Here is a 22,586-nt window from a genome sequence, read left to right as displayed (position 1 = left end):
TAATGTATTTTTTAAGATCAATACATGTGTTGGCCAACTATAATGGTCTACATATCAAATATAGTACAGTAATACATAAAGAATTAATGTAAATATAGTAGCACGTGGACCTACTTTATATTTTGAGATGCAAATCTAAGATGAAATATGGTTTATTCATCGTTTTCACCTTGTCAAACTGTTCTTGAGCATTGATGACGAAACAAATCAAATACATAAAGGTCTTTAGAAACTAAAGATTCACATTGAAAATAATATAGTGATTGATATATAAAATAATAAAAACAATAACCTCTAATCATGTCTGTGTGTGTTGGACATTCCAACACACTTAAACACCTCTAAATTATGTTTAAGTAATACTCCCATTATATGATTGTATTTCCACGCCTGTTAGTCATGAATGTTGTAGCCTACATCATGTTGGAACAGATAGACAATGCACATTCGCTATTTGTACCGCAATGATTCCTTTCTCTCCTCATAAACAATTTGACTTTGGTCAACTATGGAACCAGTGGGTGAAAATAATCTAAAGGCCATTATGAGACCGGAGCACAGATTTAATTAAACTTTATTTGTTTTTCCATTGATCATAACTTCCTCGCTCCAGGTTCCGGAGGGGCCGCCACGGTGGACGTGGACAGCATGTCCTACCCCTAAAACCTTCACGCACAATGGCAGCGGCACTAAAAAGTAATGGGGGATCATAAATTCCAAGCATCTGCTGTTAGTGTGTGGAGCTGTTTCAAAACCACTTAGACCAGAGGCACTGCTAATGGTTTGGGTATGAGTTTGTTGTGACCAGGAAACACACTACACGGTAAGCGATGTGCGGAGGGCAACTTATTGATCTCCAGTGAACCCATTGATCAATGTGAAACATGGCTCGTTTCTTTTGATCACTTCTTTCCGATTTCTGGCTTTTAAATTTCCTTTGTACAATTTGCCAGCCAGCTGTTCGAGATGAACGCGATTTAGGTGGACGCCATCAGACATGAGATCCCTGGGAATTGAGCTCACACTTGGAAATATAGAGAGCATATCACCCTTAATGACAAATTGACAATATAAAAACTGCAGAAAGATTTATCCAGTCATGAATACTTTCGCAAGGGTCAACTTTTTTCATGGTTATTGGACTCATAATAAAGTCCTTAAGGTGTAGTTATAGGTAGCCTACACCTTTGGAGCGTGAGAAGATCGCATGCACTTCGGTGCCCCATGTTATGTGATGAAACCAAATGTCTGAGATGAAGTGACATTTCCGCTTTCTTCCGGCTGGCCTATTCTGAAATAACATAGAAATGATTAAGACCTGGAAGTAAATACATTATGGATGAGTTTCACACATGTCAAGGAAAGCAGCAATATTGCCTACATAGAGGATGAGTTTTTTTTGTTTTTTTTTATATAAAAAAAACATTTGGAATGCAAGAAAGAGGCATGAATATGTCGGAACAAAAATATTAAAATATTCTTTGCCTATAAACCAGGCTTTCTTTGTGTTTATTTTGTTTTTGTGTCATATACGCAAAGGATTCAACTCAAAAAATGTGCCAAAATAAGAGTTATAGTGCCCTCTTCTGGGCGAAGAAAATGACAAATTTGTCAGGTAAATCGTGGAGAAGTATATATATTACATGATATTTTATGGATCCGCCTTTTAAGCAATAACTATGATGGAAGTATAATGGTGTGAGTCCGACTTTTCCCAATCCTTCAAGGGAACCACCTTTCACCCGTGGTTTCTTTAATTGGATTTGCCAGCCGGGATACAAAAGTTTTTGACTGCGTCATCACAAAGCACAGAGTTCATGACCCCAATAAATGAAGTTGTGCAAAAAATTTCCAAAATATAAAATGAGATAATTATATTTGATAATTCATTAAAGGGTTTGCAGTCATTTTCTTTATTAGCGGTTAATAGAAAGATACATACTGTACATTTCTCCATGCCAACTTTAAACATTTTATAACCCACATTAGCAATTGTGTCTGGAGCTTTTGACCAAAGAACTTTGCGCGCCTTTGTAGGCCAACAAGAAGAGAGGGTAGCAAACGGCACTAACTGAATGGCTATCTAATCAGGGTAAAACATTCAAACGTGTTGAAGAAATGTAGAATTTAAAATCCATTTAATCAATGAACAACATATCACCAAGGCAAGCCCAAACAAATCGTATCTATACAAACACATACAATATACATATATTTAAAATCTTTATATATCACTATATTTTTATACATATATAATATATATATATATATATATATATATATATATATATATATATATATATATATATATATATATATATGAATATAAATATAGGCTATATAAATGCAGACCAAGTAAGAATCAACATATCCACAAACATGGAAAATAATATTTAATGGCATTGAAATACATCCTATAAATCAAGTTTACAATTAAGGGGGTCATTCCAATACACAGGTCATTTGGGAGATAAATGCCATTCCTGGGCTCACATTTAGGATGTAATTTATTTAGAGGGCTGTTAGTCATCTTGGCCATGAGGCTCATCATGACAGCTCCAGATGGAACACTTCTGTCCTACTGATCTGGAGATTTTTAAACCATTTTAGAAATGTTCTGCATGCGTGTTCTGAAGGCAAACAAATAAGTGATTAAAGTAGAAGCAACAACATCATTATTTTTTACTAAACCCTTCAGATTGAGGTGCAGGGACATGTCAGAGCCATTCTTATGTCCAAAGCCACTCAAATGAAGGCCTACAATCAATAATGGTGGAACTACAAATGTGTAGCCAGCTCCACATGACAAATTAAAAAAAAAGCTAATGGACTGAGTGACGAATCACCAACAAAGGTTAAGTTAAATAAACAAAGGTAAAAATAAGTTAGTATTATTGGCAGTATTATTACCGCCAAGTGCGGTGACTCATACGCAATAAAGTCAAATATGTTCAAACAAACATGTTCTTTACATAACTCTGAACAAAATCCATGTGAAGGAGTCAGAAGGACCTAACTGATTTAAGGCAATCTTAATTATTAAGATAAACAAGGCCAACGGAATCATCTGGGACCCAAACTAAAAGAGTATGTCAAACAAATGGTGCTCTGAAGTACAGTTCTTCTTTATTCTACAGCTGTACCCATACTGTTCACACTGTCAGCATTCACGAGTACAACACTGTCTTGTTGGCCTGACTTGGAAGGTCTATTTTGTAGATCGCACTGACACGTTTCCCAAAACTAAGCTCTTGGTCAAGTTTTTCCTTTGTGATTTTGTATTGGCAGGAATCACATTTTTGGAAAGAAATGTTTTGGCAAAGTTAACAATAAGAACATGGAGTTGGGACACAATGTCCACAATAAATGTTCCCTTTTTTTCATCAAATAGTAAAGTTGGTTTTGGAATATCTTAATTGTATTGTTCGGTGCCAGGGCAATACATCCCTTTTAAAGAGTATTTTAATCTGGGAATGAGCAATCAAACACTTAAATCATAGGCCTACCTCAGCGACAGCGCCACAGGAGGCGATCAAACGCAAGCAGTTTGGCAGAGTGACTCCCCCTGTTCCAATTTTAACCTTTTAGAAAGAGCAATTGTAATGACCAGTGTTTCACCAGTGATGGCACTGTTTCAACGGATTGATTTCAGTGTTTGGCCTCCACTGTTCTCTCTTCCTAGTGATCACCCAATGGTAGAAATATATTATAACCGTAATTATGTCTATGTCCATTCATTTTATCATAATTTTTTTACTGCTTTTGGTATCTGGTGAAATCACGTTGAAATTGTAGGTTTGGTAAGCCATTACAGGCAGGCCTACACACACCCACCCACACACACACACACACACACACACACACACACACACACACACACACACACACACACACACACACACACACACACACACACACACACACACACACACACACACACACACACACAAACTACATGGCAAGCATGCATGCATACCCTTACATTCGTTGGGATATTCCATTGTTAAAACATGAATAAATGCTTAATCAACTAGGGACATCCATGAAAACAAACACGGTCCGAATCTTCAGATCTCTTCATTTGGCATCAGAACAAGGAGCAAAAAAAACAGAGTTATGATGAGAGACTACAACTCTGTGGCTCTGTGCATAGTTAGATTTTTATTCGTCATTGGTACATCCGGGGTATTTTAATTTTTGATTGACAGTTGCCATGGTAACAAGCCAGAGCATCGCCATTTTGTCAGAAGGGTTTTTTTCCCCCCCAGCCTCAGTCTTTTCAAATCTTCTCCCTTCCCGCCGGAATAATGCTGTCACTGGATATATGTTTGACATTTTTCGATAAAGAAACGCGTCGAGTGGAACGGATCATGAAAATCAAGAGGCAAACAATCTATTAAGAGTTAAGGCGGTTAGGCGGCGGCGGCGGCGGTCCGCGTCTCCGGTCCACCGGGCCGGTTCACTGCGCAGGTTTGGACCGCGCGCCATTTTGTGAAAATTGACATAAAATTCTTATCCAAAAAATTATCAGAGGACACGCTTTTTGCGACGCGATCCAGACCTCCGGGATTCAGCCGAGCGGTCACGTCTGTCGAAAAGATACCCGTCGCGGAAACTAGCACTAGAGACACGACAAATCGGAATTTACGACGAGGTTTATTTAGCGGGCAGCTCCTAATCGTTAGCTCGGAGGAAAGGAGCTAAAGCTAGCAAACGGGGCTAATGCTAGCCGCGTTCATTTTGTCAACTCGCTAGCCTAGCCCGTTCGGCTAAGGTTAGCTAGTGAGTAATGCGTGCTAGTTAACGTTAGCGGGCAGCTAGTCACCAGCTGATTGTTCTCAAAGACGCCTTGAGTGGCCCGTTCGGATTCTGAGCAAACTTAGTGCGCTGGGCATGGTGGAGTAGCCGGCCGCGGATGGTTCTAGACCTCGCCGGGGTGAAGAGGAAGGGGAATCGGGTTTAACGTCCCTGGCTAACCGCGCAGGGAGGGGAGAATCTCAAACTGGATAAGTTGCCTCATCATACAGGTTATTGGACTTTAAATGAAGATCGTGCCATCAGGGGTAAGTGCAATCTTAACCATTTTTAAACCACGCTGTTGTCCAACTTATTCATTTTTCCCCAGCCCTTGACGAGTCCGCCTGTCTTGACCGTAGACGGAGCGGCTCGGAGGGGCGACGGCACCGTCTGCCGACAGTCACACAGCGCTGCTGGTCAGGGATATGACAGCCAGCTTACATTTACCGTCCCCACCGTCGTCCCTGTGGCTGGTGGTACCGGTCCGTCCAGGCAGTAGGTCAACGAACCATTGTTAACACTGGACAGGACAAGCCCGGGCGCTAGGTAGCTAGCAGTCAGCCTCATCGCGCTGTGGGTTGACGGGCACCGCTCACCTTGCGATCTATGAGATCATTTTTTTAATGATAGCCGATGTGCTGTGGGCTATATGTCTCGGTACTTTCACTGTTGCCGTGTGTGTTTTCACTGTGGAGGTGAGCCCACAGCCACCTTTGCTAATTTGGCTAACCATCGGGCTAACCTGGCTAGTGGTGGAGGCTGGCTTGTTGACGAGCCCGCTGAAAGGGCCCGTAACCCGCTGGCTGCTGGGCAAATCGTCACTAGCTGCACGGTGGAGGACTGAGAGGTGGACTACTCGCTTGTCCCGCAGATTTGAGCTTGACGGTTAACGGCGCTGGCTAACGTTGAGTGGAAGCGGCCCCGTACCCCTGATTCGTGGAAATCGAGCTGTTTTTGCAGGTTAAAATATTGCAATATTGCGATATTTACACACGGTATGTAGCGGATGGAGACGGGAAAGAGGCTGAATATGCTTTCTGAATTCCAGCCATGACGAGATCTAGCCCATCGACTGTAAGTACAGTGCTGCCATGGAGCCCGATGCTCATGTATTACATCTATGGATGATTTTGGCCTTTGCATGTTTATTTGACGTTGAAATGGTTGTTAATATATGCCTGGTGTGAGAATGCGAGATAAAGAGTGTTAAAGATGTGATTTGGTCCTGATACGTGACGGCTAATAATAGCTAGCTAGCTATATTTACACATATTTAGGCCCCGGTGATGCTGTGGTGAATAGACGGTACAGAGGGAACTGTTCATAAGTCGGTACTGAAAACGGAAAATGATCTCAACATGTATGCTGTGGTGGATGTATTATTGAATTGTAGATTGTGTCTTTGTTCAGACGAATTGGTTTGTGTTGGTACTTATTGAACTTTGGTGGAGCATTGTTGGAGCATTTTCAATTACTCCCACAAAGAATGTATCCTAACAACTATTCTAAATGGGATATATATTTTTGTTTGATCCCTATCAGATCTTGATATCTTCACCGACTGACATCTTTTTAACATTTAAAATCAGACATGCTCAGGGGAGGCATCCAGTGATGTTAAATCCACAACATTTGTCTTATCTGATGACCATTGCCTTCTTCAGGCCGCTTCATTTCATATATTTAACTTTCTTTTAAAATTGGCACACATTTTGTGTTCAAGAACATTCCAGGGAACAAATGCTATTAACGGGACAAAAAGTAAACAGCTCTCTGACTGCCTGGCTTCTTTGACCTGCCTGACATCTATAAACATATTACATTACACATTTTAAATGTACATTGTTAGGTTTACCCAACAGCCTATGAACTAAAGTTGAACCACAACAAAGTAAAATCCAAGCAAAGATTACCATGGATAATATTTTGTTTTTACTTTTTGTAGTCGGTTGAGGTTCGCTGCTGGACACTCGTCCCAGGATGATATGAAATTAATGCAGGACAAGATGCATCCAGGTTAGCTGTCAAGTACATCAACCTTTGGAGGGAAGGCACAATAATATTTGAACCAATAATTATAACTTCCTTGGTGGACACAATGTTTAATCTTCTAAAAACTGATTGGCTACAACATGCACATTTCTATATTAAACTGTAAATCTACAAATTGGTATATTGGGTCCTAGGTATGGGTTTGATGGCCTTTCACCCCTTCATACATACATAGATGTATGCTTACTTTATGGCTGTCGCCTCCACCTAACCTTAAATTAAGCATTGTTGACATTCTGGGCATGAAATTGCGTTTAAGGAAGTGGGTTACAATCCCATGTCTGTCTGTTAACTTGATAATACTGCAATGTTAAAAATTGCAGTATTATCGCTCTTTTATGTTAAAAGAGCGTTTAAATCATACATACATATATACTTTTGTGAAATGCTTTGTAAAATTATCCATCTCAAATTCAATGAAAATTTCTGCTTTTTATTTTTTTATATGTAAATATACACAATTCAAATACAAATATTTATTTCTTATTTATAAATATATATTTATTGGACTATTTGACATTGTACATCTATCTTTCCATTCCACTGTCTGTTCCTTGCCTCTTATAAATCCTTTATTTCCTTCACTGGACCTGTATTCTTCCCCTTTCCTCAGCTGGGTCAGCTTTCTAACGTTTTCTAACGCTCTCAGATGGAGTGCAGGTTTTGGGCTGTGCTGCTATTTTGCTGTCAGGCTCTTGTGTTGAAAGCAGCGTCTAAGTGTGCCAAAGTTCAATTTTATTTCTTGTTTATTTCTTGTTTTCTCATTGGAAAATGGGAGCAGCTCTGCCCTGGCAACAAAAGTAGGCTATTTGCATACTGCGTTGTGATTGGTCTGTGCATTGATGGGCTTGCCAAATCACGCTGTATCTCTGTGGTGATAGGCTATGCTAATTAGGTGCTGTTGCTGGGATTCTGAATAGTGGTTACTGTGTAGCACTGGTGAATTGTGTTGTCTGGAGAGAGATGCTGATAGCTGAACATGCTATTTAATATTTTTTTTATTCCTTCTGGCTTAAAATGAAGGATGATTCACTGTACAGTGTGGATAGGTTTTATTTTCATCCTTTTTTACTGTTAAAGCCACTCCTTTGGTCCTTTTTTCATGCAAAGGTTGATTTATATGTCTTATTTTCTATAATGTGATCATTCTTTAATGCATTAATGTATTTATTTATTGTAAATTACAGGAAAATAATGATCTTATATCATTATTTGCTCTTAAAACAATGCAGTTTAATATGCTTAGGATTACTGTTGTGTATTCAATCTGTAAAGCTTGAAATGCTAACATTTATGCATGCATGTATGTATATACTGTAAATTAGATCTCCTACAGGCATTTGATTCTTTAGACCTAGCTATTTGTCATACAAAAGCCAGTACATGCACTTCATAGTAACATGGATATCCTTAATGGTTTTACGTGTATTGTTATTTGTTCTGAGATGTCTTGAAGGACAGTGATCTGCCTAATGATGTCTAGTACAGAAAAACCCATAGACCTGTTCTCTATACACACACAGAAACCCTGCTGCGTGGCTCGTCCAGTGTTCTCCTGTAGCCCACATTGAATTGAGTTAACGTGCAACTCATGATGATCCTAATTCCCTTCAGGAGGAGAGACTTCAGCATGCAAACCTTCGTCCGTCCGGCTTGCGCCCTCTTTTTCTTTCCACACTGCTGGTCTTCAGATGGCTGCTCCAATGCCCCATACGCACCAGCAGTACAGTGACCGCCACCAGCCAAGCACTGACCAATCTGTTGCGGTCTTACCGTACAGCGACCAGACCCAACAGCTCACTGCCAATCAGGTAGAACCCGCGCTCCTTAATGAACGGCCGTTGGTCACATTCTGCCGGTGCACCATAATAATAATAAGCTGATATCATATAATCACATTGTTGCATTTTACCCGGAGCAAGGCTATTTTCTGTACAATACTGTCATGATAACAAAACGAGCGACCGGACTACTGTCGATTATTGTAATTATTTTTGATAAGCGAGGGATTTATGAAGAATGAAATGCTTTGTAACAAGTTGTCGTCTCCCCCCCCCCCCCCCCCCCCCCCACGTGAAGGGGACATTTGAATGCAGTGTCTGTGTGGACGTGCTATTAATACGAAGCGTACCTCTGACCTCGGCCTCTCCTGTTCTTCTTCTTCAGAGGCACATGCCCCAGTGCTTTCGTGACCCAACTTCGGCTCCCTTGAGGAAGCTCTCCATTGACCTTATCAAAACATACAAACACATCAATGAGGTTTGTGTAAACTTTTGGATTTCAATTAGTTTACACAATGACACTTGTGTTAAAAAGCTCACAAAGGAGGATTACTGTTTTTCGCTGACCGCCTCTCCGGTTTTACCGCCACAGGTTTATTATGCAAAGAAGAAGCGTCGCCACCAACAGGGGCAGGGCGAGGACTCCAGCCACAAGAAGGAGAGGAAGGTCTTCAACGATGGCTATGACGATGACAACTATGACTACATCGTCAAGAACGGGGAGAAGTGGATGGACCGCTATGAGATCGACTCCTTGATAGGGAAGGGGTCTTTCGGACAGGTGCGTCGCCGAGCTCGTGGACATTAAGATGTTCATTCTGAAGTTTCTTTGATTTGCATTGTCCTTCCTGAAATTCTATTTTTGATTGGTCCTGATGTCATTAAATAACGTTTCCAGTGAATTGTTTCACGATTTTAATCTGTGTTTTCCCTCTTCCCCCTCTGATGTCTGCAGGTTGTGAAGGCTTATGACCGTGCAGAGCAAGAATGGGTTGCCATTAAAATAATTAAGAACAAGAAAGCTTTCCTCAATCAAGCCCAGATTGAAGTGCGGCTCCTAGAGCTCATGAACAAACATGATACCGAGATGAAGTACTACATAGGTAAGAGGAAATAAAAACCTTCAATATCTTTACTGTATCCAGGGAAACCTGCAGCTTGGTCACGCATCGTTCCTGCAAACGGTCATTGTTTACTCCTCTCCTCCCCAACAGTCCACCTGAAGCGTCACTTCATGTTCCGGAACCACCTCTGCCTGGTGTTCGAGATGCTCTCCTACAACCTGTACGACCTGCTGAGGAACACCAACTTCCGCGGCGTCTCCCTCAACCTGACGCGGAAGTTCGCCCAGCAGCTGTGCACGGCGCTGCTCTTCCTGGCCACACCGGAGCTCAGCATCATCCACTGTGACCTGAAGCCCGAGAACATCCTGCTCTGCAACCCCAAGAGGAGCGCCATCAAGATTGTGGATTTCGGCAGCTCGTGCCAACTGGGACAGAGGGTGCGTGGCCCGGAGTCTTGACGTTTTATCGAAGCGCCACAGATATTTTTATTTTTTCAATTTATTTAGTTGATAGGGACGATGCTCACTGGTTAACAGACAAGTTGCTTGCTGTAAATAAGCCAGGGTTAGCTGCACATGCTAATTTCCCGCTGTTGTACCTAGCCAGATCTTAAAAGACCCCATCAACACCCCTCTTTTATTTTGTTACGTGTTCTACGCTAATGCCAACTTAGAGCTGTGGTTAAGCAGTGGTGTAATGACCTTTTCCTCCTTCCTCTCTGCAGATATACCAGTACATCCAGAGTCGCTTCTACCGCTCCCCAGAGGTGCTCCTGGGGATGCCCTACGACCTGGCCATAGACATGTGGTCCCTCGGATGCATTCTGGTGGAGATGCACACGGGGGAGCCCCTCTTTAGTGGAGCCAATGAGGTACGCTCAAACACGTTACGGACCGAGGGTTCAGCTCAAGATTTTCTTCCTGAGGTTAACATCCAGAAGTGGTTGGATGTTTAGACTTCTGGTGTACCTTTTGTAAACACACAGGTTTATATGGCCTACATTTTATACGATGTAGTCGCTAACCCAACATTTCCTCCTCGTCAGGTGGATCAAATGAACAAGATCGTAGAAGTGCTCGGGATCCCACCGAACCACATAATGGACCTAGCTCCGAAGGCCAGGAAGTTTTTTGAGAAGCTCTCGGATGGTACATGGAGTGTAAAGAAGACCAAAGATGGCAAACGGGTAATCCAATCAGTATTGATGCTATCTTTGCTACAAACCGTCGGATAAAGCTTGCGGTTGAATCATCGGCCCGCGCGGTTTGTCCCGTCCGCTGTCGGTGCATCGTGTGCTGACCTGGGTGTGCTCTCCCTCTCTCCTTCTCCGTCCACAACAGTACAAGCCCCCAGCTTCTCGTAAGCTCCACTCCATCCTGGGCGTGGAGGCGGGCGGGCCCGGTGGCCGCCGGGCGGGCGAGTCCGGCCACGCGGTTGCCGACTACTTGAAGTTCAAGGACCTGATCTTGCGGATGCTGGACTACGACCCCAAGAGCCGCATCCAGCCCTACTATGCCCTGCAGCACAGCTTCTTCAAGAAGACTGCCGACGAGGGGACCAACACGAGCAGCAGCGTGTCCACTAGCCCCGCGCTGGAGCAGTCCCAGTCTTCAGGAACCACGTCCAGCACCTCCTCGAGTTCAGGTGCGGACCCCTTAATCTGGCTTTGTTATAGACAGCGGGGGGTGGATCTTGTACCGCTCAGACCATGCGTGTTCTCCGTGGGTTCTTTGCGATACACGCGTGGTTAATAAGGATCCCGTGGCACTCCTGGCCCGATACCAAACCTGGGCCCTTTTACCAACATGGCCACCTAATTATCCCCTGGTTGCTAATTGGATCGTTTTGTTAAGGCGTTTACTGCTTTGAAAAGTGGTATGTAAATGCAGATTGTTTTTATTAGGGCTACAGAGACCGTAAAGGAATCAAGCAATAGTGTTTAAGCTATTCCTCTGAAGAGTTTCTATAAATTCACTACTGATCTTTGTGTTATGTTATTATATTATCATATAAGTGTATTATTCTGTGTCTTATTTTACAATAAGATGGTATTTTGTATCTGCAGTTGGTCTCCTAACTCACTGTGTTCTGATCATTGTACTATCCTGATGGTTGTACCAGTGGGCTGTGGCGTGCTCTGCTTGTGTAACAATTTTCCGCTCATGAACCTTGTGTTTACCCCTGAAGGAGGGTCGTCTGGGACAAGTACCAGTGGCCGAGCGAGGTCAGACCCGACCCATCACCACTTGCACAGTGGAGGACACTTTGGGCCGGTCATGCCCGCCATCGAGGGCGACAGCCTCTGCCCACAGGTCAGTCAGGGAGGAAGAGCGTAGAGGATATGGGAAGGTCTATTTCCAGGTCTTGTAATGAAACATAAAGAATGACCCTGTATCGGTGAATTATCAACGCAACCACATGTTAACACATTTTGTCATTTTTATTTACTGTTAACATTTACAAAAAGGTTTTGCATATCTTCGAAAACGGAGGGGACTAACCCCACTTGGAGACATTATTATTATTATGATCATTATCATCATGTCTTACTAACCCTGAACATTGAAAGAGCTCCTCTCAACGACGCTGTGGTGTACTGTAATCCCATCCCAGGTGAGGCAGCCCTACCCTCCTCCATTGGTGTGGGGAGGCGGCGTGGTCCCCGAGTCCGTCACTGGAGAGACCCACCCGGTTCAGGAGACCACCTTCCACGTCCCCCCCCAGCACCCCAAGGCCCTGCATCCCCACTCACACCCCCATCACCACCACGGGCAGATGATGGCCACAAGGCCCCGTCCGCGCCACTACACCTCCCCGACACACAGCTCCTCGACACAGGACTCCATGGAGGTGGTGCATGGCCACCTGTCCATGACCTCCCTGTCTTCCTCTGCCTCCTCTTCCTCCACATCTTCCTCTTCCACTGGGAACCATGGCAACCAGGCGTACCAGCTCCGCCACCTGCCCGTGGGCGCCCTGGACTTTAGTCAGAACGGTGGGCTGAGCATGGGGCTGGGCGCCTTCTCAAACCCCCGGCAGGAGACGGGCAGCATGGCTGCGCACCCCGCGTTCCCCATGGGCACAAACACGGGGCCGGCGCACTACCTGGGGGAGGCCCACCTGGGCCTAAGGCCGGGCATGGACCGAGAGGAGTCTCCGATGACCGGAGTGTGTGTGCAGCAGAGTTCCATGGCCAGCTCGTGACTGCGCTGACATTTGGCTGTGTGTTTCCCCCCCCCTGTGCGTCATTTTTAAGGTGGTGTTTTTTACTACAAGGTGTGTTGAGAACAAAAAGCTGCTCGCGTCAGAAGGGAGATATCACTGAACCGCTACTACAGAGGAAAAAAAAAAACGTTTTTTTTGGGGTTAAAAAGTATATATGTAATTTACATCCGTTTTCTTTTTTTCTTTTGCAATCATTAGGAACAAAGTAATATTGCAGAATAACCATAGTAAGATCGAGACATCCATCTTACCATTTCACCAGTTCCATGTAATCACAATCACCATATGGTATTATGTGGCAAAATCTTCTGAGGAGCATTTCAGAACGACGTTTGAGGCTGGTTTACAGGTAGCCGTCGGTGGCAACGCGCGCGGCGTCCTCTTTCGGTTCAGGCCGTGGAACGTCTGACATTAACCGTTCCACAGGTTGTGGTTATTTTTTTTTGCCCTCTTTTTATTTTTTACTTTTTAATGGAAATTTTACCTAAGAGCTGCTTGTAAATCCTGTAGCTTGACGAGGGGGGGGTGTTTGCAGTGATATTTCATGTTGTCGGTCGGTATGGTGTAACTCTGTCAAAAGGGGAGCACACACACACACACACACACCACGGTGGAGTCCCTAGAGCACGTGCTGGCCAGGACAGAGAGGGGGGGGGATGGGGGTCGGAGAAGGGGAGCAGCAGCAGCAGGAGGAAGGAGACCCCCCCCCCCCACCCCCCCGCACGCCGACGCAGACACCGACCCGGTGTCGGTAGCGGAGGGTGCTGGCGCCGCCCCTCGGGCCCCAGGGGCCCGCAGCCTTGCACGCTGCGCCAGGGCCCGGCACAGACGAGAGCGGCGGTGGGCGCGGGCCACGAGAAGACCCCGCCCACGCAGCAGCAGCAGGACAGTCAGTGGCTGGTTCTTGGATAACCCTTTGGCCTTACGACTCACGGACTTGGAATGGAACGGAGCTGGACGTTATTATTTGAATTAAGATGGCTTTTCTCTATTTTTCTCTCTAGACAGCCCTTAATTCTTTAAGGAAATTAAAACAAACATAAAAAGGTAAATAAGAATGGTAATTTGAGGCCTTTCTCTACAAAGTTTTTCTTCTCAAGCAGGGCCCCACATAACAGGGTCTTATTGTACACAACAACCTCCTAAACATTACTTCCTTGAAAATCTTATTCACTAATTAAGGATTTTGCAGTGGAAAGAACTATCTATTCCAGAGTCTACCCTTTTTTTGTTTTTGCTTTTTTTGGTTACTTATCCCCCCCCCTTCCGCTTTTGCATGTAGTTCCTCATCAGAACCACCTGCACAAGTCTCTCCATCCAAAACGTGGAAACGGAAGAAAAAAAATGTTACGTGACTGCCTTTTTTCTCCTCAAATTATGCTGTGAATTTTACAAGAATTTATTTTCCCTTTGGATATGTTTTTATACCAAAGCAGTTGTTTTATAGCATATAGGTGTCTGTAACCAATAATGTAGCAGTTCACCACTTTTGACGCAAAAGTTTATCATGATTATTTTAACGTCAATACAAAAAAAAAACAGCTGCAATATATTACTTTAGCAAAACCGGAGACCGTCGTCGAGAACGTTGGCTATTGTATATTATGACCAGATTCGTTTTACCAAAACTGTTTCCATATTAATTGGTAGATTATTTTGGGAGTCTTTTAAAAACTTTGGTATGTTTAGAAACATTTGGTAGTTACTCTGCAGGCCCCAGAGTAGCAGGATAGAAGCTGATGGTTTAAAAAAAAAAAAAAAGAAGAAAAAAAAAAAGAAAAAGAGACTAATGCGTTCTATTTGTGTCGTATTTTTTCTTTTGCCCCTCCCTCCCCCACCCCATCATACTATTTCAAAGGGTTTTGCTGCCTTTCATACATCATTTGGTCAACGTGCTAAGTTCTGCCATGAATGGAGACCTTAGGTCGTGGTTCTGGCAGGACGGTGATAACTTTGGGAGATCAGAGTTGAGTTTGGAATGGTCTTGTGCTCATGTGGTAGGGCAGATCCCTGTGATTGTGGTCCTATTTAAAGGGAAACCGTTGCCCATAAGCCCACAATCCCATGCTTGGCTTAGGCAGACATGCATGTCCTCTCAGATCATTACAGTCAATAACCAGAATCTTTAGGTTTTTATTTTTTGTTATTTTTTATCAGGGATTTTAAAAAGTGCATTCTTTTTTTCTGTTACTCATTTTTATCAACTTTGAAAAATTTAGACGGAAGAAAAAAACCTGCCCACAACCGCCTTTTAAGCAGAGGCCAGGGTCGAAGGTCATTTTAGTGTCAATTAAGAGGGGAGAACATCATACAGACAAAAATAAATACCATACTTGTTATTTCCACAGTATAAATGTAAAGCTACCTATAACTTGATTGGGGTTTTATCTGGATGTCAAGGTCAATTGCAAATTTGCAATCATTTTTCATACCCCATAGAATTTGAGACATTCAGAATTGGCCAGTGACTTGATTACTGGCCCTTCATACTGGTACTTAACATTCCAAAATAAAGACTGAAAAAAAAATTTGACTGCAGTGACTCGTAAGTGTGCGCCTATTTCAGATCATGCTGATTGACCTCTTATTTAGAGCAGTTGTCATGAAATGCAGCCCCTTTTTAATAGTTGAAATAGAATTTATGTATATATTTATATTTTTTTAATAAAGGAAGTATAGAACTCACTACCTTGCTCCTTGCTGGTATGTTGATTATGTTTGTCAATCTGGTGACCATTCGGTGGGCAGGAATTCCTGTTTTCTTAGTGGCAAAACCTTGCCTTTTGGCAGTGGTACTTGACTGCATCAGGACAACATTATGAGGTAGGGTTTGAATCAAACAGGGAAAGCTAGATCTTCAAACCTTAATGTTCACAGGGTATATTGTAAGTGCATGTACATCACAAACTTCACTTTTTGGTTATATGAGAAGCACATGGTTGGAAAAAAAGGTTCCATTTTCCATAAGCCTGTTTAGTTTGTGGGTTTTACACAAATCAGTATACTTGTTAACATTATCTTACCACCCAACAAAAGTCTCAATCCTCTGATTTAATTTGAATATTTTCCTTCATTTTTTTTATTTCACATTTTATCACTTTTTGTACATGCATCATGCACTATAGAATTGAACAGCATGGGGGAAAGGATAAGTCCATGTATCCACAGATTGTAAGATCTAGTCAAGACTTTGCTGTGTTTATGACAATGCCCTTTGTATTATATTAAGACAGTCTTATGTATGATATATAAAAAGAAGTTAATTGAATTGTTCTGTGTCTTTATTCTTGTCTTTTTCCTGCAAAATGTTCTCACAGTTGTCGGTATAGCTTCATTACCCAACGCCTTTTTATTACATATGTACATAGAACGTATATCGTCCCGTGTCGTTGTTTCAATGGTAATCAAGATGATTGACTACTTCCTATGTTGTACGTATCCCAGTCCATAACACCATAAGAACGTTAGTTATCTAGGAACGTATCAGTCTACTCGAGACTGTTATTTACATAGATTTCACGTGTAGCAATGCCGTGGCTCGTTGGTCTAGGGGTATGATTCTCGCTTCGGGTGCGAGAGGTCCCGGGTTCAAATCCCGGACGAGCCCATAGTTTTTTTCCAAAACACATAAAAAATAATTATTAAGGATTTTGGCAGCAATGTTATTGTATCACTACAAGTATTTGCGGGTATCTATTTTTTTGTATCGCATATATCTTAATTTTACCATGTAACATAGAAGTAATTTCATTCAAATACGTTGACGTTTAATAGAGTGCGCCATTATTAGATGTGTATATGATCGGTGCCACGAATACTTTATTTTAATTCCGTTTTTATTTATAAAGATAAAGAATAGCGAATCAACTAAAATTTGGGCTCGTCCGGGATTTGAACCCGGGACCTCTCGCACCCTAAGCGAGAATCATACCCCTAGACCAACGAGCCACGTGATATATTATCAGACCAATAGCATAAAATATTCCCAAACACGATAAGACTACTGCTGAGGATTATGTTGCTTGTTATGTGAAAGAATTATAATATCTGGAGCTTACCTTAATGAGGAACTCTATTGGTGGATACTCAAATAAGTTAGAAGGGACACGTGCTACGTGTTCAAGTAGAACAGCGTCATGTAATGTCCTATATGTCCAAAGGGCATATCCTCAAATTACATAAACGGTAAATCTGAGTTTAATGTTTATAATCTAGTATACACAAGCACAAATGACGGAGGGGTAATACGGGGGGCAGAGAACAGAGAACACAGGCGAAATAATTAGGAATATGTCCTGCAACAAACGTGTGCTTTTGACAAAGATGTCAAAGACAGTTAAACCTAGCTATGTAGAAGCAATATACCTTACAAACTCTATATTTAAGTGGATCTACCAAAAAAAAACACGTTATGAAGAGCAAATTGTGGAATTAATCAAGATCTGTAAAGAAAAGAAAAAAAAAGACATCATCCTGCCCAAAGTAGAGCTTCCGGAAACACACCGGAAGTAGCCGAGCAGAAGAACTACAGTCCGCTGTTTTGAATCTAGCCCGCAGTTTATACTACCTGTGTACATACCTGTCATTTATATGTACTGGCCGATGTTTTACCCCCCAACATTTTTTTGTATAGATTACGACATCTGTCTTAGCCATAGCCTTATAGTTGCCTAGTAAACAAAGCAGCTAATTTGATGTGGTATTTAATGTTAGCTGTGCGCTAGCCACCGTAAGAGGGAGAATGCCCAATTTTTGCGCGGCTCCGAACTGCACGCGGAAGAGCACGCAGTCGGAATTGGCATTTTTTCGGTTTCCAAGGGACCCCGAACGGTAGGAAACGAACGAAAGATGCAGTGTTTACGGTCCGATGCGACGTGGGGCCAGTCAACAGCACGCTGGCTTAACAGCAGTGTAGTAGTGCCTGTAAAGTACCCCACAACTTCACAGCCTGAGAGAATGAATGGTTTCTGCTACACATAATGCCCATTGTGTTTTTTGACTTTCTATTCGTATTATTAAATCATCTAAAGGCCGATGAACGACATGGACAAGGTTGGATGTCAGCTTTAATACCTCACTTAATGGCGCCCCCTAAAGTTTGATAATCCTAGGAATGACAGTTTCGTTTAAACTTTAAACAAACGTACATCTAGTTATATAAGCATATTTTAACGGTGGTATAACGTAACGTTATTTACCTTGATGTTTTTAATGCCAAAAGGTTCTTACAGTGAATGACCTAAATTGTTACCCTAGTATAAACGTTTTTGTAATAAATGCTTATTTTAATTTGTTTATTTGGTATTCAATCAACTTGTCAAACCTTTATTTGTATTCATTTTGTTCCTGTGTTCCTCCTGTTGTCTTTGCTGCGGGGCTTTACATCCACAGCTTATATTGTTTTCTGGTGTTATTGCATTCACAGATGCCGAATGTGGGTAGAAAACTGTCGCCGGGCAGATCTAGAGGCCAAGACAGCAGAACAGCTAAACAAGCACTACAGGTTGTGTGCCAAACACTTTGACCCAGCAATGGTCTGCAAAACTGTGAGTACTGAACAATGACCCCACACTGAATGTATTCAGATTCAGAACACAGAACGTTTGCTGACGGATCTGTTGGTTTTTAATTGTCTGTACATTTCAGAGCCTATATCGAACGGTGTTGAAGGATACAGCCATCCCCACTATGTTCGATCTGACAAGCCACTTGACAAATCCACATAACAGATTTCGCAAGCAAATCAAAGAACTCGTAAGAAACTATTTTCCTCTGACATATTAAAATGCAGCTTCGTAGACTTGCAGACTTGCTGATTTGATTAACACACACTCCGCTGCCACTTGTTTTCCAGACGGAAGAGGACATAAGGAAGATTAAAGAGAGGAGATGTAAGTAAACACGAGGTGTTCGTATACATCGTATTTACCTCTCACGGTCAGAGGAGCATAAGCATAGTTCTGCTAAAGGGTTGATTAACATGTTTTATTGTTTCCCCATCCAGTGGCCGTTTCCATCACACAGTTGATCTCCAAAAAGGATTCAACGGCAGAGGACAGCCCCACCAATGACGGCGAGCCCCAGTTGTCCCCGGAGGAGAAGGAGTTCAGAGACTACCTGCACTCCTTGTTCAAGGTATATATTTAAGCAATAGATCCCGCCAGGCAGTGGTATGTGCTCATTATACCACTGTTAAGGGGCGTTGTCCGGCCCCGACGCGCAGCGGAGGGCCGGCGACCCCCTTCACAGTGGTATAATGAGCACATACCACTGACTGAAGTGATCTATTGCTTTTATACAATGGTTACTGTTATGGCGAAACGAAAGTCATAGACACACTACATTTAAAAAGAAACAAAGAAAGTCAAAAAGAATACAAAAAAGTAGTCCCTCCTGGCTGCCGCTATGCATCGACGGTCGCTATGCAACACACTTTAGCGTCCCTCCGAGAGAAGGCTCCGATAGAGCGGTGAATTATTTTGCTCTTTTTCCGGGGAAAGCTGCCGAAGCCACTCATCGGTTGTGAGGCCTTCCCGGAGGTCGAAGGGTATATTTCCCCGCTGGTGAATCCCCTCCTCCATGGTCAAGCTAAATCTCCGTGTGATAAAGTTTCTTACGATACTTTGTAACGGTTTCCTCTTCAAGGCGCGGAGTGATACTTTCACAAAATGATCGGGCGTCATAGCAGTTATGTATACGCTCTTTATACAACAGTTGGGAACCAATCAGATCGCTGGATTTAGGTCCCCCATTGTATAAAAAGTATTATATAATATAGAATTTTCAATTAGATAATGTTTTATGGATATTATATATTTGATGCATGGTTAAACCCGTATTAAAATATAGCTAGATAATCATATTGGATAAATACGTAATTGGTAATGAATTTAACTATTGATAATTTATGGAATTATATGGAATTATGAGTAATTAGAAGGCTCATAACATTATGGATTAATAAATTAGGGAGAAGGGGTGAGATTAATTACATTTTAATGAATGAATGACATTTTCTTTTCATTCCCCTTTTCAAATGGTGAAGCAAGTAAAGACAGTTTATTTTAATTTGTGGCTTTCTTTGTAGCTAAATGTTATTTAAGTGTAATTGTTTTATTTTTTATTATTGCTTATTCCTCTCTTTTTCGTAAACAGGTCATCGTTCTGCTGGGCAAGCAGGGGATCCCCCTGACCACGGGCCGAGCCCCGGACGCAAGCGAGCCCTACTGCAACAGCAACTTCCAGATGCTGCTGAACTACCACATGAACGCCGGGGACGCGGGCCTGAGGAAGCGCTTCGAGGGGACGGCGGTGAACGCGCAGTACCTCTCAGACGTCCAGCAGAGCCAGCTCCTGGAGGTGTGCGAGAACACGGTGCGGGAGGAGATCCTCATGGAGGTGAGGGACAGCCGCTTCTTCTCCCTGGTCACGGGCGACCTGGTGGAGTTCGACGGGGAGAAGCACCTGCCGCTGTTCCTGCGCTTCGTCAACCAGCGCAACCTCCTCCGCGAGGAGTTCCTGGACCTTCTGCCCTTCGAGGAGAGCGAGCTGCTGCTGGTGGAGAAGCTAGAGGGCCAGCTGAGCGACCGCTGGGGGCTGAGCATGGAGGACTGCCGGGGCCACGCCCACAAGGCCACGGGCACCTCCACCACCAAGATGAAGGCGGTGGCGGTGATGCTGATGGAGAAGTACCCCCTGGCCCTGCACATGCCCTGCTCCACCACAGCGCTCAACATCCACCTGGCCAACAGCCTGCCCTTCCCCAACGTGCAGAACGTCATGGAGGCGCTCAGGAAGATCGAGGCGTTCTTCCGCCGGCCGTCGGCGCAGTGTGAGCTGGAGAAGGCCCTGGCCAGCTGTTTCCAGGGCAACGAGGAGAAGGAGAGTGCGCTGAAGCAGGCGAGCCGCACCTGCTGGACGGAGCAGCACAACGTCTTCGACCTGATGGTGGACATGCTGGAGTCGCTGGTGCTCTGCATGGATAACGTCCGCCACAACGACGGCGGCAGGTTCCCCGGCGACGTCGTCGCCGACGCCTACTCCATCTCGGAGATCCTGGCCGACTTTGAGCTCGTCGTCACCATCGTCATACTGAAGAACACGCTCACGTACACCCGGGCCTTCGGTAGGAACCTTCAGGGCGAGACCCAGGAGGTGTTCTTCGCCGCCAAAAGCCTGACCGCCGTCCTGCACTCGCTCAACGAGGTGATCGACAACATCGATGTCTACCACGAGTTCTGGTTCGAGGAGGCGGCGGGCCTTGCGGCCGAGCTGGACGCCGCCGTGGCGGTGCCGCGCCTCTTCCTGCGCAAGCAGCGCTCGGCGGACATGGGCGACGTCCAGGCGGAGGCGTACTTCAAGGAGTACGTGACCATCCCGGTGATCCGCGGCGTGATCCAGGAGGTGGAGGAGATGTTCTCGGAGACCAACCTCAAGGCCCTCATGTGCCTGTCGCTGGTGCCGGCCGTCATGGGCCAGATGAGGTTCAACACGTCGGAGGAGAACAACGCCGACGTGTACCGCGACGACCTGCCCAGCCCCGACACCCTGCCGGCCGAGTTGCACTGCTGGAGGATCAAGTGGAAGCACCGCGGCAAGGAGGTGCGCCTGCCCACCAGCATCCATGAGACGCTGCAGTTGCCCGACGTCAAGTTCTTCCCCAACGTCAACTCCTTCCTCAAGGTGCTCGCGGCGCTGCCCGCGCTAAGGTTCGACCACGACGGCGAGACGGAGCCCGCCAGCCGGCGGCTGCACGCTTACCTGGAGGCCACGCCCCCTGCGCAGCGCAACCGCAGCATGGCGGTGCTGCACGTCAACGCGCACGTCAAGCACGACCTGGACGTCATGGTCGACCAGTACTGCCGGCTGTACCCGGAGGAAGAGGGGGAGGGGGAGCCCGTCGGGGAGGGGGAGCCCGTCGGGGAGGTGGAGCCCGTCGGGGAGGTGGAGCCCGTCGGGGAGGTGGAGCCCGTCGGGGGGGCGGAGCCTGCTGGGGAGGAGGAGCCTATGGAGGAGGACACGCCCACACCCACCACCACCAAAACCACATGAGGTGCAGCTTGGGTGGGAGAGGCTATTTGAAGACATTTATTGCTGACGTTATTTTATTAGTTCTTTATGGTGAGACTTTAATAGCAGATCTATAGAAGAAAACTTTTTTCTTAACTCCCTGATCCGGAAGAGGGAGTAATGCTGGTTGGTTATGTGCTTCGCCCTTCCACAATGTATAGGGTTGTCAACAGTGATGGGACCGGTACACTGACTCATTCTCTATTTGGTTTTGATAAAATATTAGTCAGTGTATTTTGGCTCATGTTATGTTCATCCATATATATATATATATATATATATATATATGTATGTGTGTGTGTGTGTGTGTGTTCTTTGTTTCAATATAATTGTAATAAATCCGAATGATTATCTTTAAATGGGTCTTGTTCTCAGAGTTTGGTGGAACCTAAATACAAATAAAATGGAGTAAAGTAGTGCAAGACATTTGGAATGAGTCACGCAGAACATACCGCCAGTGGCGTGGAAAGCACTTTTCTGTTTAGTGAATCAACAATACTGATGTTGGGAATTGTATGACAACGTCGAAACACACTTAGGATTTCAAACGGTCACCTAAATGAATATTGACCTCTCCTGCAACCAACGGGTAAGCATC

General features: G+C 44.2%; 2 protein-coding genes and 2 non-coding genes across 6 annotated transcripts; 3 read left to right on the top strand and 1 right to left on the bottom strand.

Moving 5' to 3' along the window:
* The first annotated feature begins 4,215 nt into the window (after positions 1–4,215).
* dyrk1ab (dual-specificity tyrosine-(Y)-phosphorylation regulated kinase 1A, b) lies at positions 4,216–14,761 on the top strand. 2 transcript variants are annotated; one of them, XM_060075920.1, is made up of 11 exons: positions 4,216–5,063; positions 8,464–8,660; positions 9,016–9,108; positions 9,223–9,411; positions 9,586–9,733; positions 9,845–10,131; positions 10,419–10,565; positions 10,740–10,880; positions 11,035–11,338; positions 11,882–12,006; positions 12,308–14,761. In XM_060075920.1, the coding sequence occupies exons 2-11, from the start codon at positions 8,541–8,543 to the stop codon at positions 12,896–12,898; spliced, it is 2,145 nt and encodes a 714-aa protein (XP_059931903.1). In that variant the 5' UTR covers positions 4,216–5,063; positions 8,464–8,540; the 3' UTR covers positions 12,899–14,761. The 2 variants fall into 2 exon arrangements, with proteins under 2 accessions (XP_059931903.1, XP_059931904.1); XM_060075921.1 differs by lacking the exon at positions 4,216–5,063 and adding an exon at positions 5,084–5,871.
* A 1,693-nt stretch (positions 14,762–16,454) lies between these two features.
* On the top strand, positions 16,455–16,526 carry trnap-cgg (transfer RNA proline (anticodon CGG)). Its single transcript has one exon. It is a non-coding gene; the product is annotated as a tRNA-Pro (tRNA).
* A 269-nt stretch (positions 16,527–16,795) lies between these two features.
* On the bottom strand, positions 16,796–16,867 carry trnap-agg (transfer RNA proline (anticodon AGG)). The gene has a single exon. It is a non-coding gene; the product is annotated as a tRNA-Pro (tRNA).
* A 539-nt stretch (positions 16,868–17,406) lies between these two features.
* On the top strand, positions 17,407–22,414 carry thap12b (THAP domain containing 12b). Of its 2 annotated transcripts, none has more exons than XM_060075918.1 (6): positions 17,407–17,749; positions 18,345–18,465; positions 18,566–18,673; positions 18,774–18,810; positions 18,924–19,054; positions 20,075–22,414. In XM_060075918.1, the coding sequence occupies exons 1-6, from the start codon at positions 17,661–17,663 to the stop codon at positions 21,968–21,970; spliced, it is 2,382 nt and encodes a 793-aa protein (XP_059931901.1). In that variant the 5' UTR covers positions 17,407–17,660; the 3' UTR covers positions 21,971–22,414. The 2 variants fall into 2 exon arrangements, with proteins under 2 accessions (XP_059931901.1, XP_059931902.1); XM_060075919.1 differs by having other exon boundaries at positions 17,702–17,842.
* The last annotated feature ends 172 nt before the right edge of the window (positions 22,415–22,586 follow it).

The sequence above is a fragment of the Gadus macrocephalus genome, chromosome 16 (genome assembly GCF_031168955.1).
Source record: "Gadus macrocephalus chromosome 16, ASM3116895v1".
NCBI lineage: Eukaryota > Metazoa > Chordata > Actinopteri > Gadiformes > Gadidae > Gadus > Gadus macrocephalus.
The sequence above is the reverse complement of the archived record's forward strand: the minus strand, read 5'-3'. Positions and strand labels throughout refer to the sequence as shown.

What these genes read in the sequence shown, in the direction of transcription:
- dyrk1ab (XM_060075920.1), top strand. Translation starts at nt 8,541, where the DNA reads ATGGCTGCTCCAATGCCCCATACGCACCAGCAGTACAGTGACCGCCAC. An exon ending in AGACCAAAGATGGCAAACGG is followed by an intron (nt 10,881 to 11,034) that starts GTAATCCAATCA and finishes CGTCCACAACAG; the next exon opens with TACAAGCCCCCAGCTTCTCG. An exon ending in GCGACAGCCTCTGCCCACAG is followed by an intron (nt 12,007 to 12,307) that starts GTCAGTCAGGGA and finishes ATCCCATCCCAG; the next exon opens with GTGAGGCAGCCCTACCCTCC.
- thap12b (XM_060075918.1), top strand. Translation starts at nt 17,661, where the DNA reads ATGCCCAATTTTTGCGCGGCTCCGAACTGCACGCGGAAGAGCACGCAG. An exon ending in TTTCCAAGGGACCCCGAACG is followed by an intron (nt 17,750 to 18,344) that starts GTAGGAAACGAA and finishes TTGCATTCACAG; the next exon opens with ATGCCGAATGTGGGTAGAAA. An exon ending in CAGCAATGGTCTGCAAAACT is followed by an intron (nt 18,466 to 18,565) that starts GTGAGTACTGAA and finishes TGTACATTTCAG; the next exon opens with AGCCTATATCGAACGGTGTT.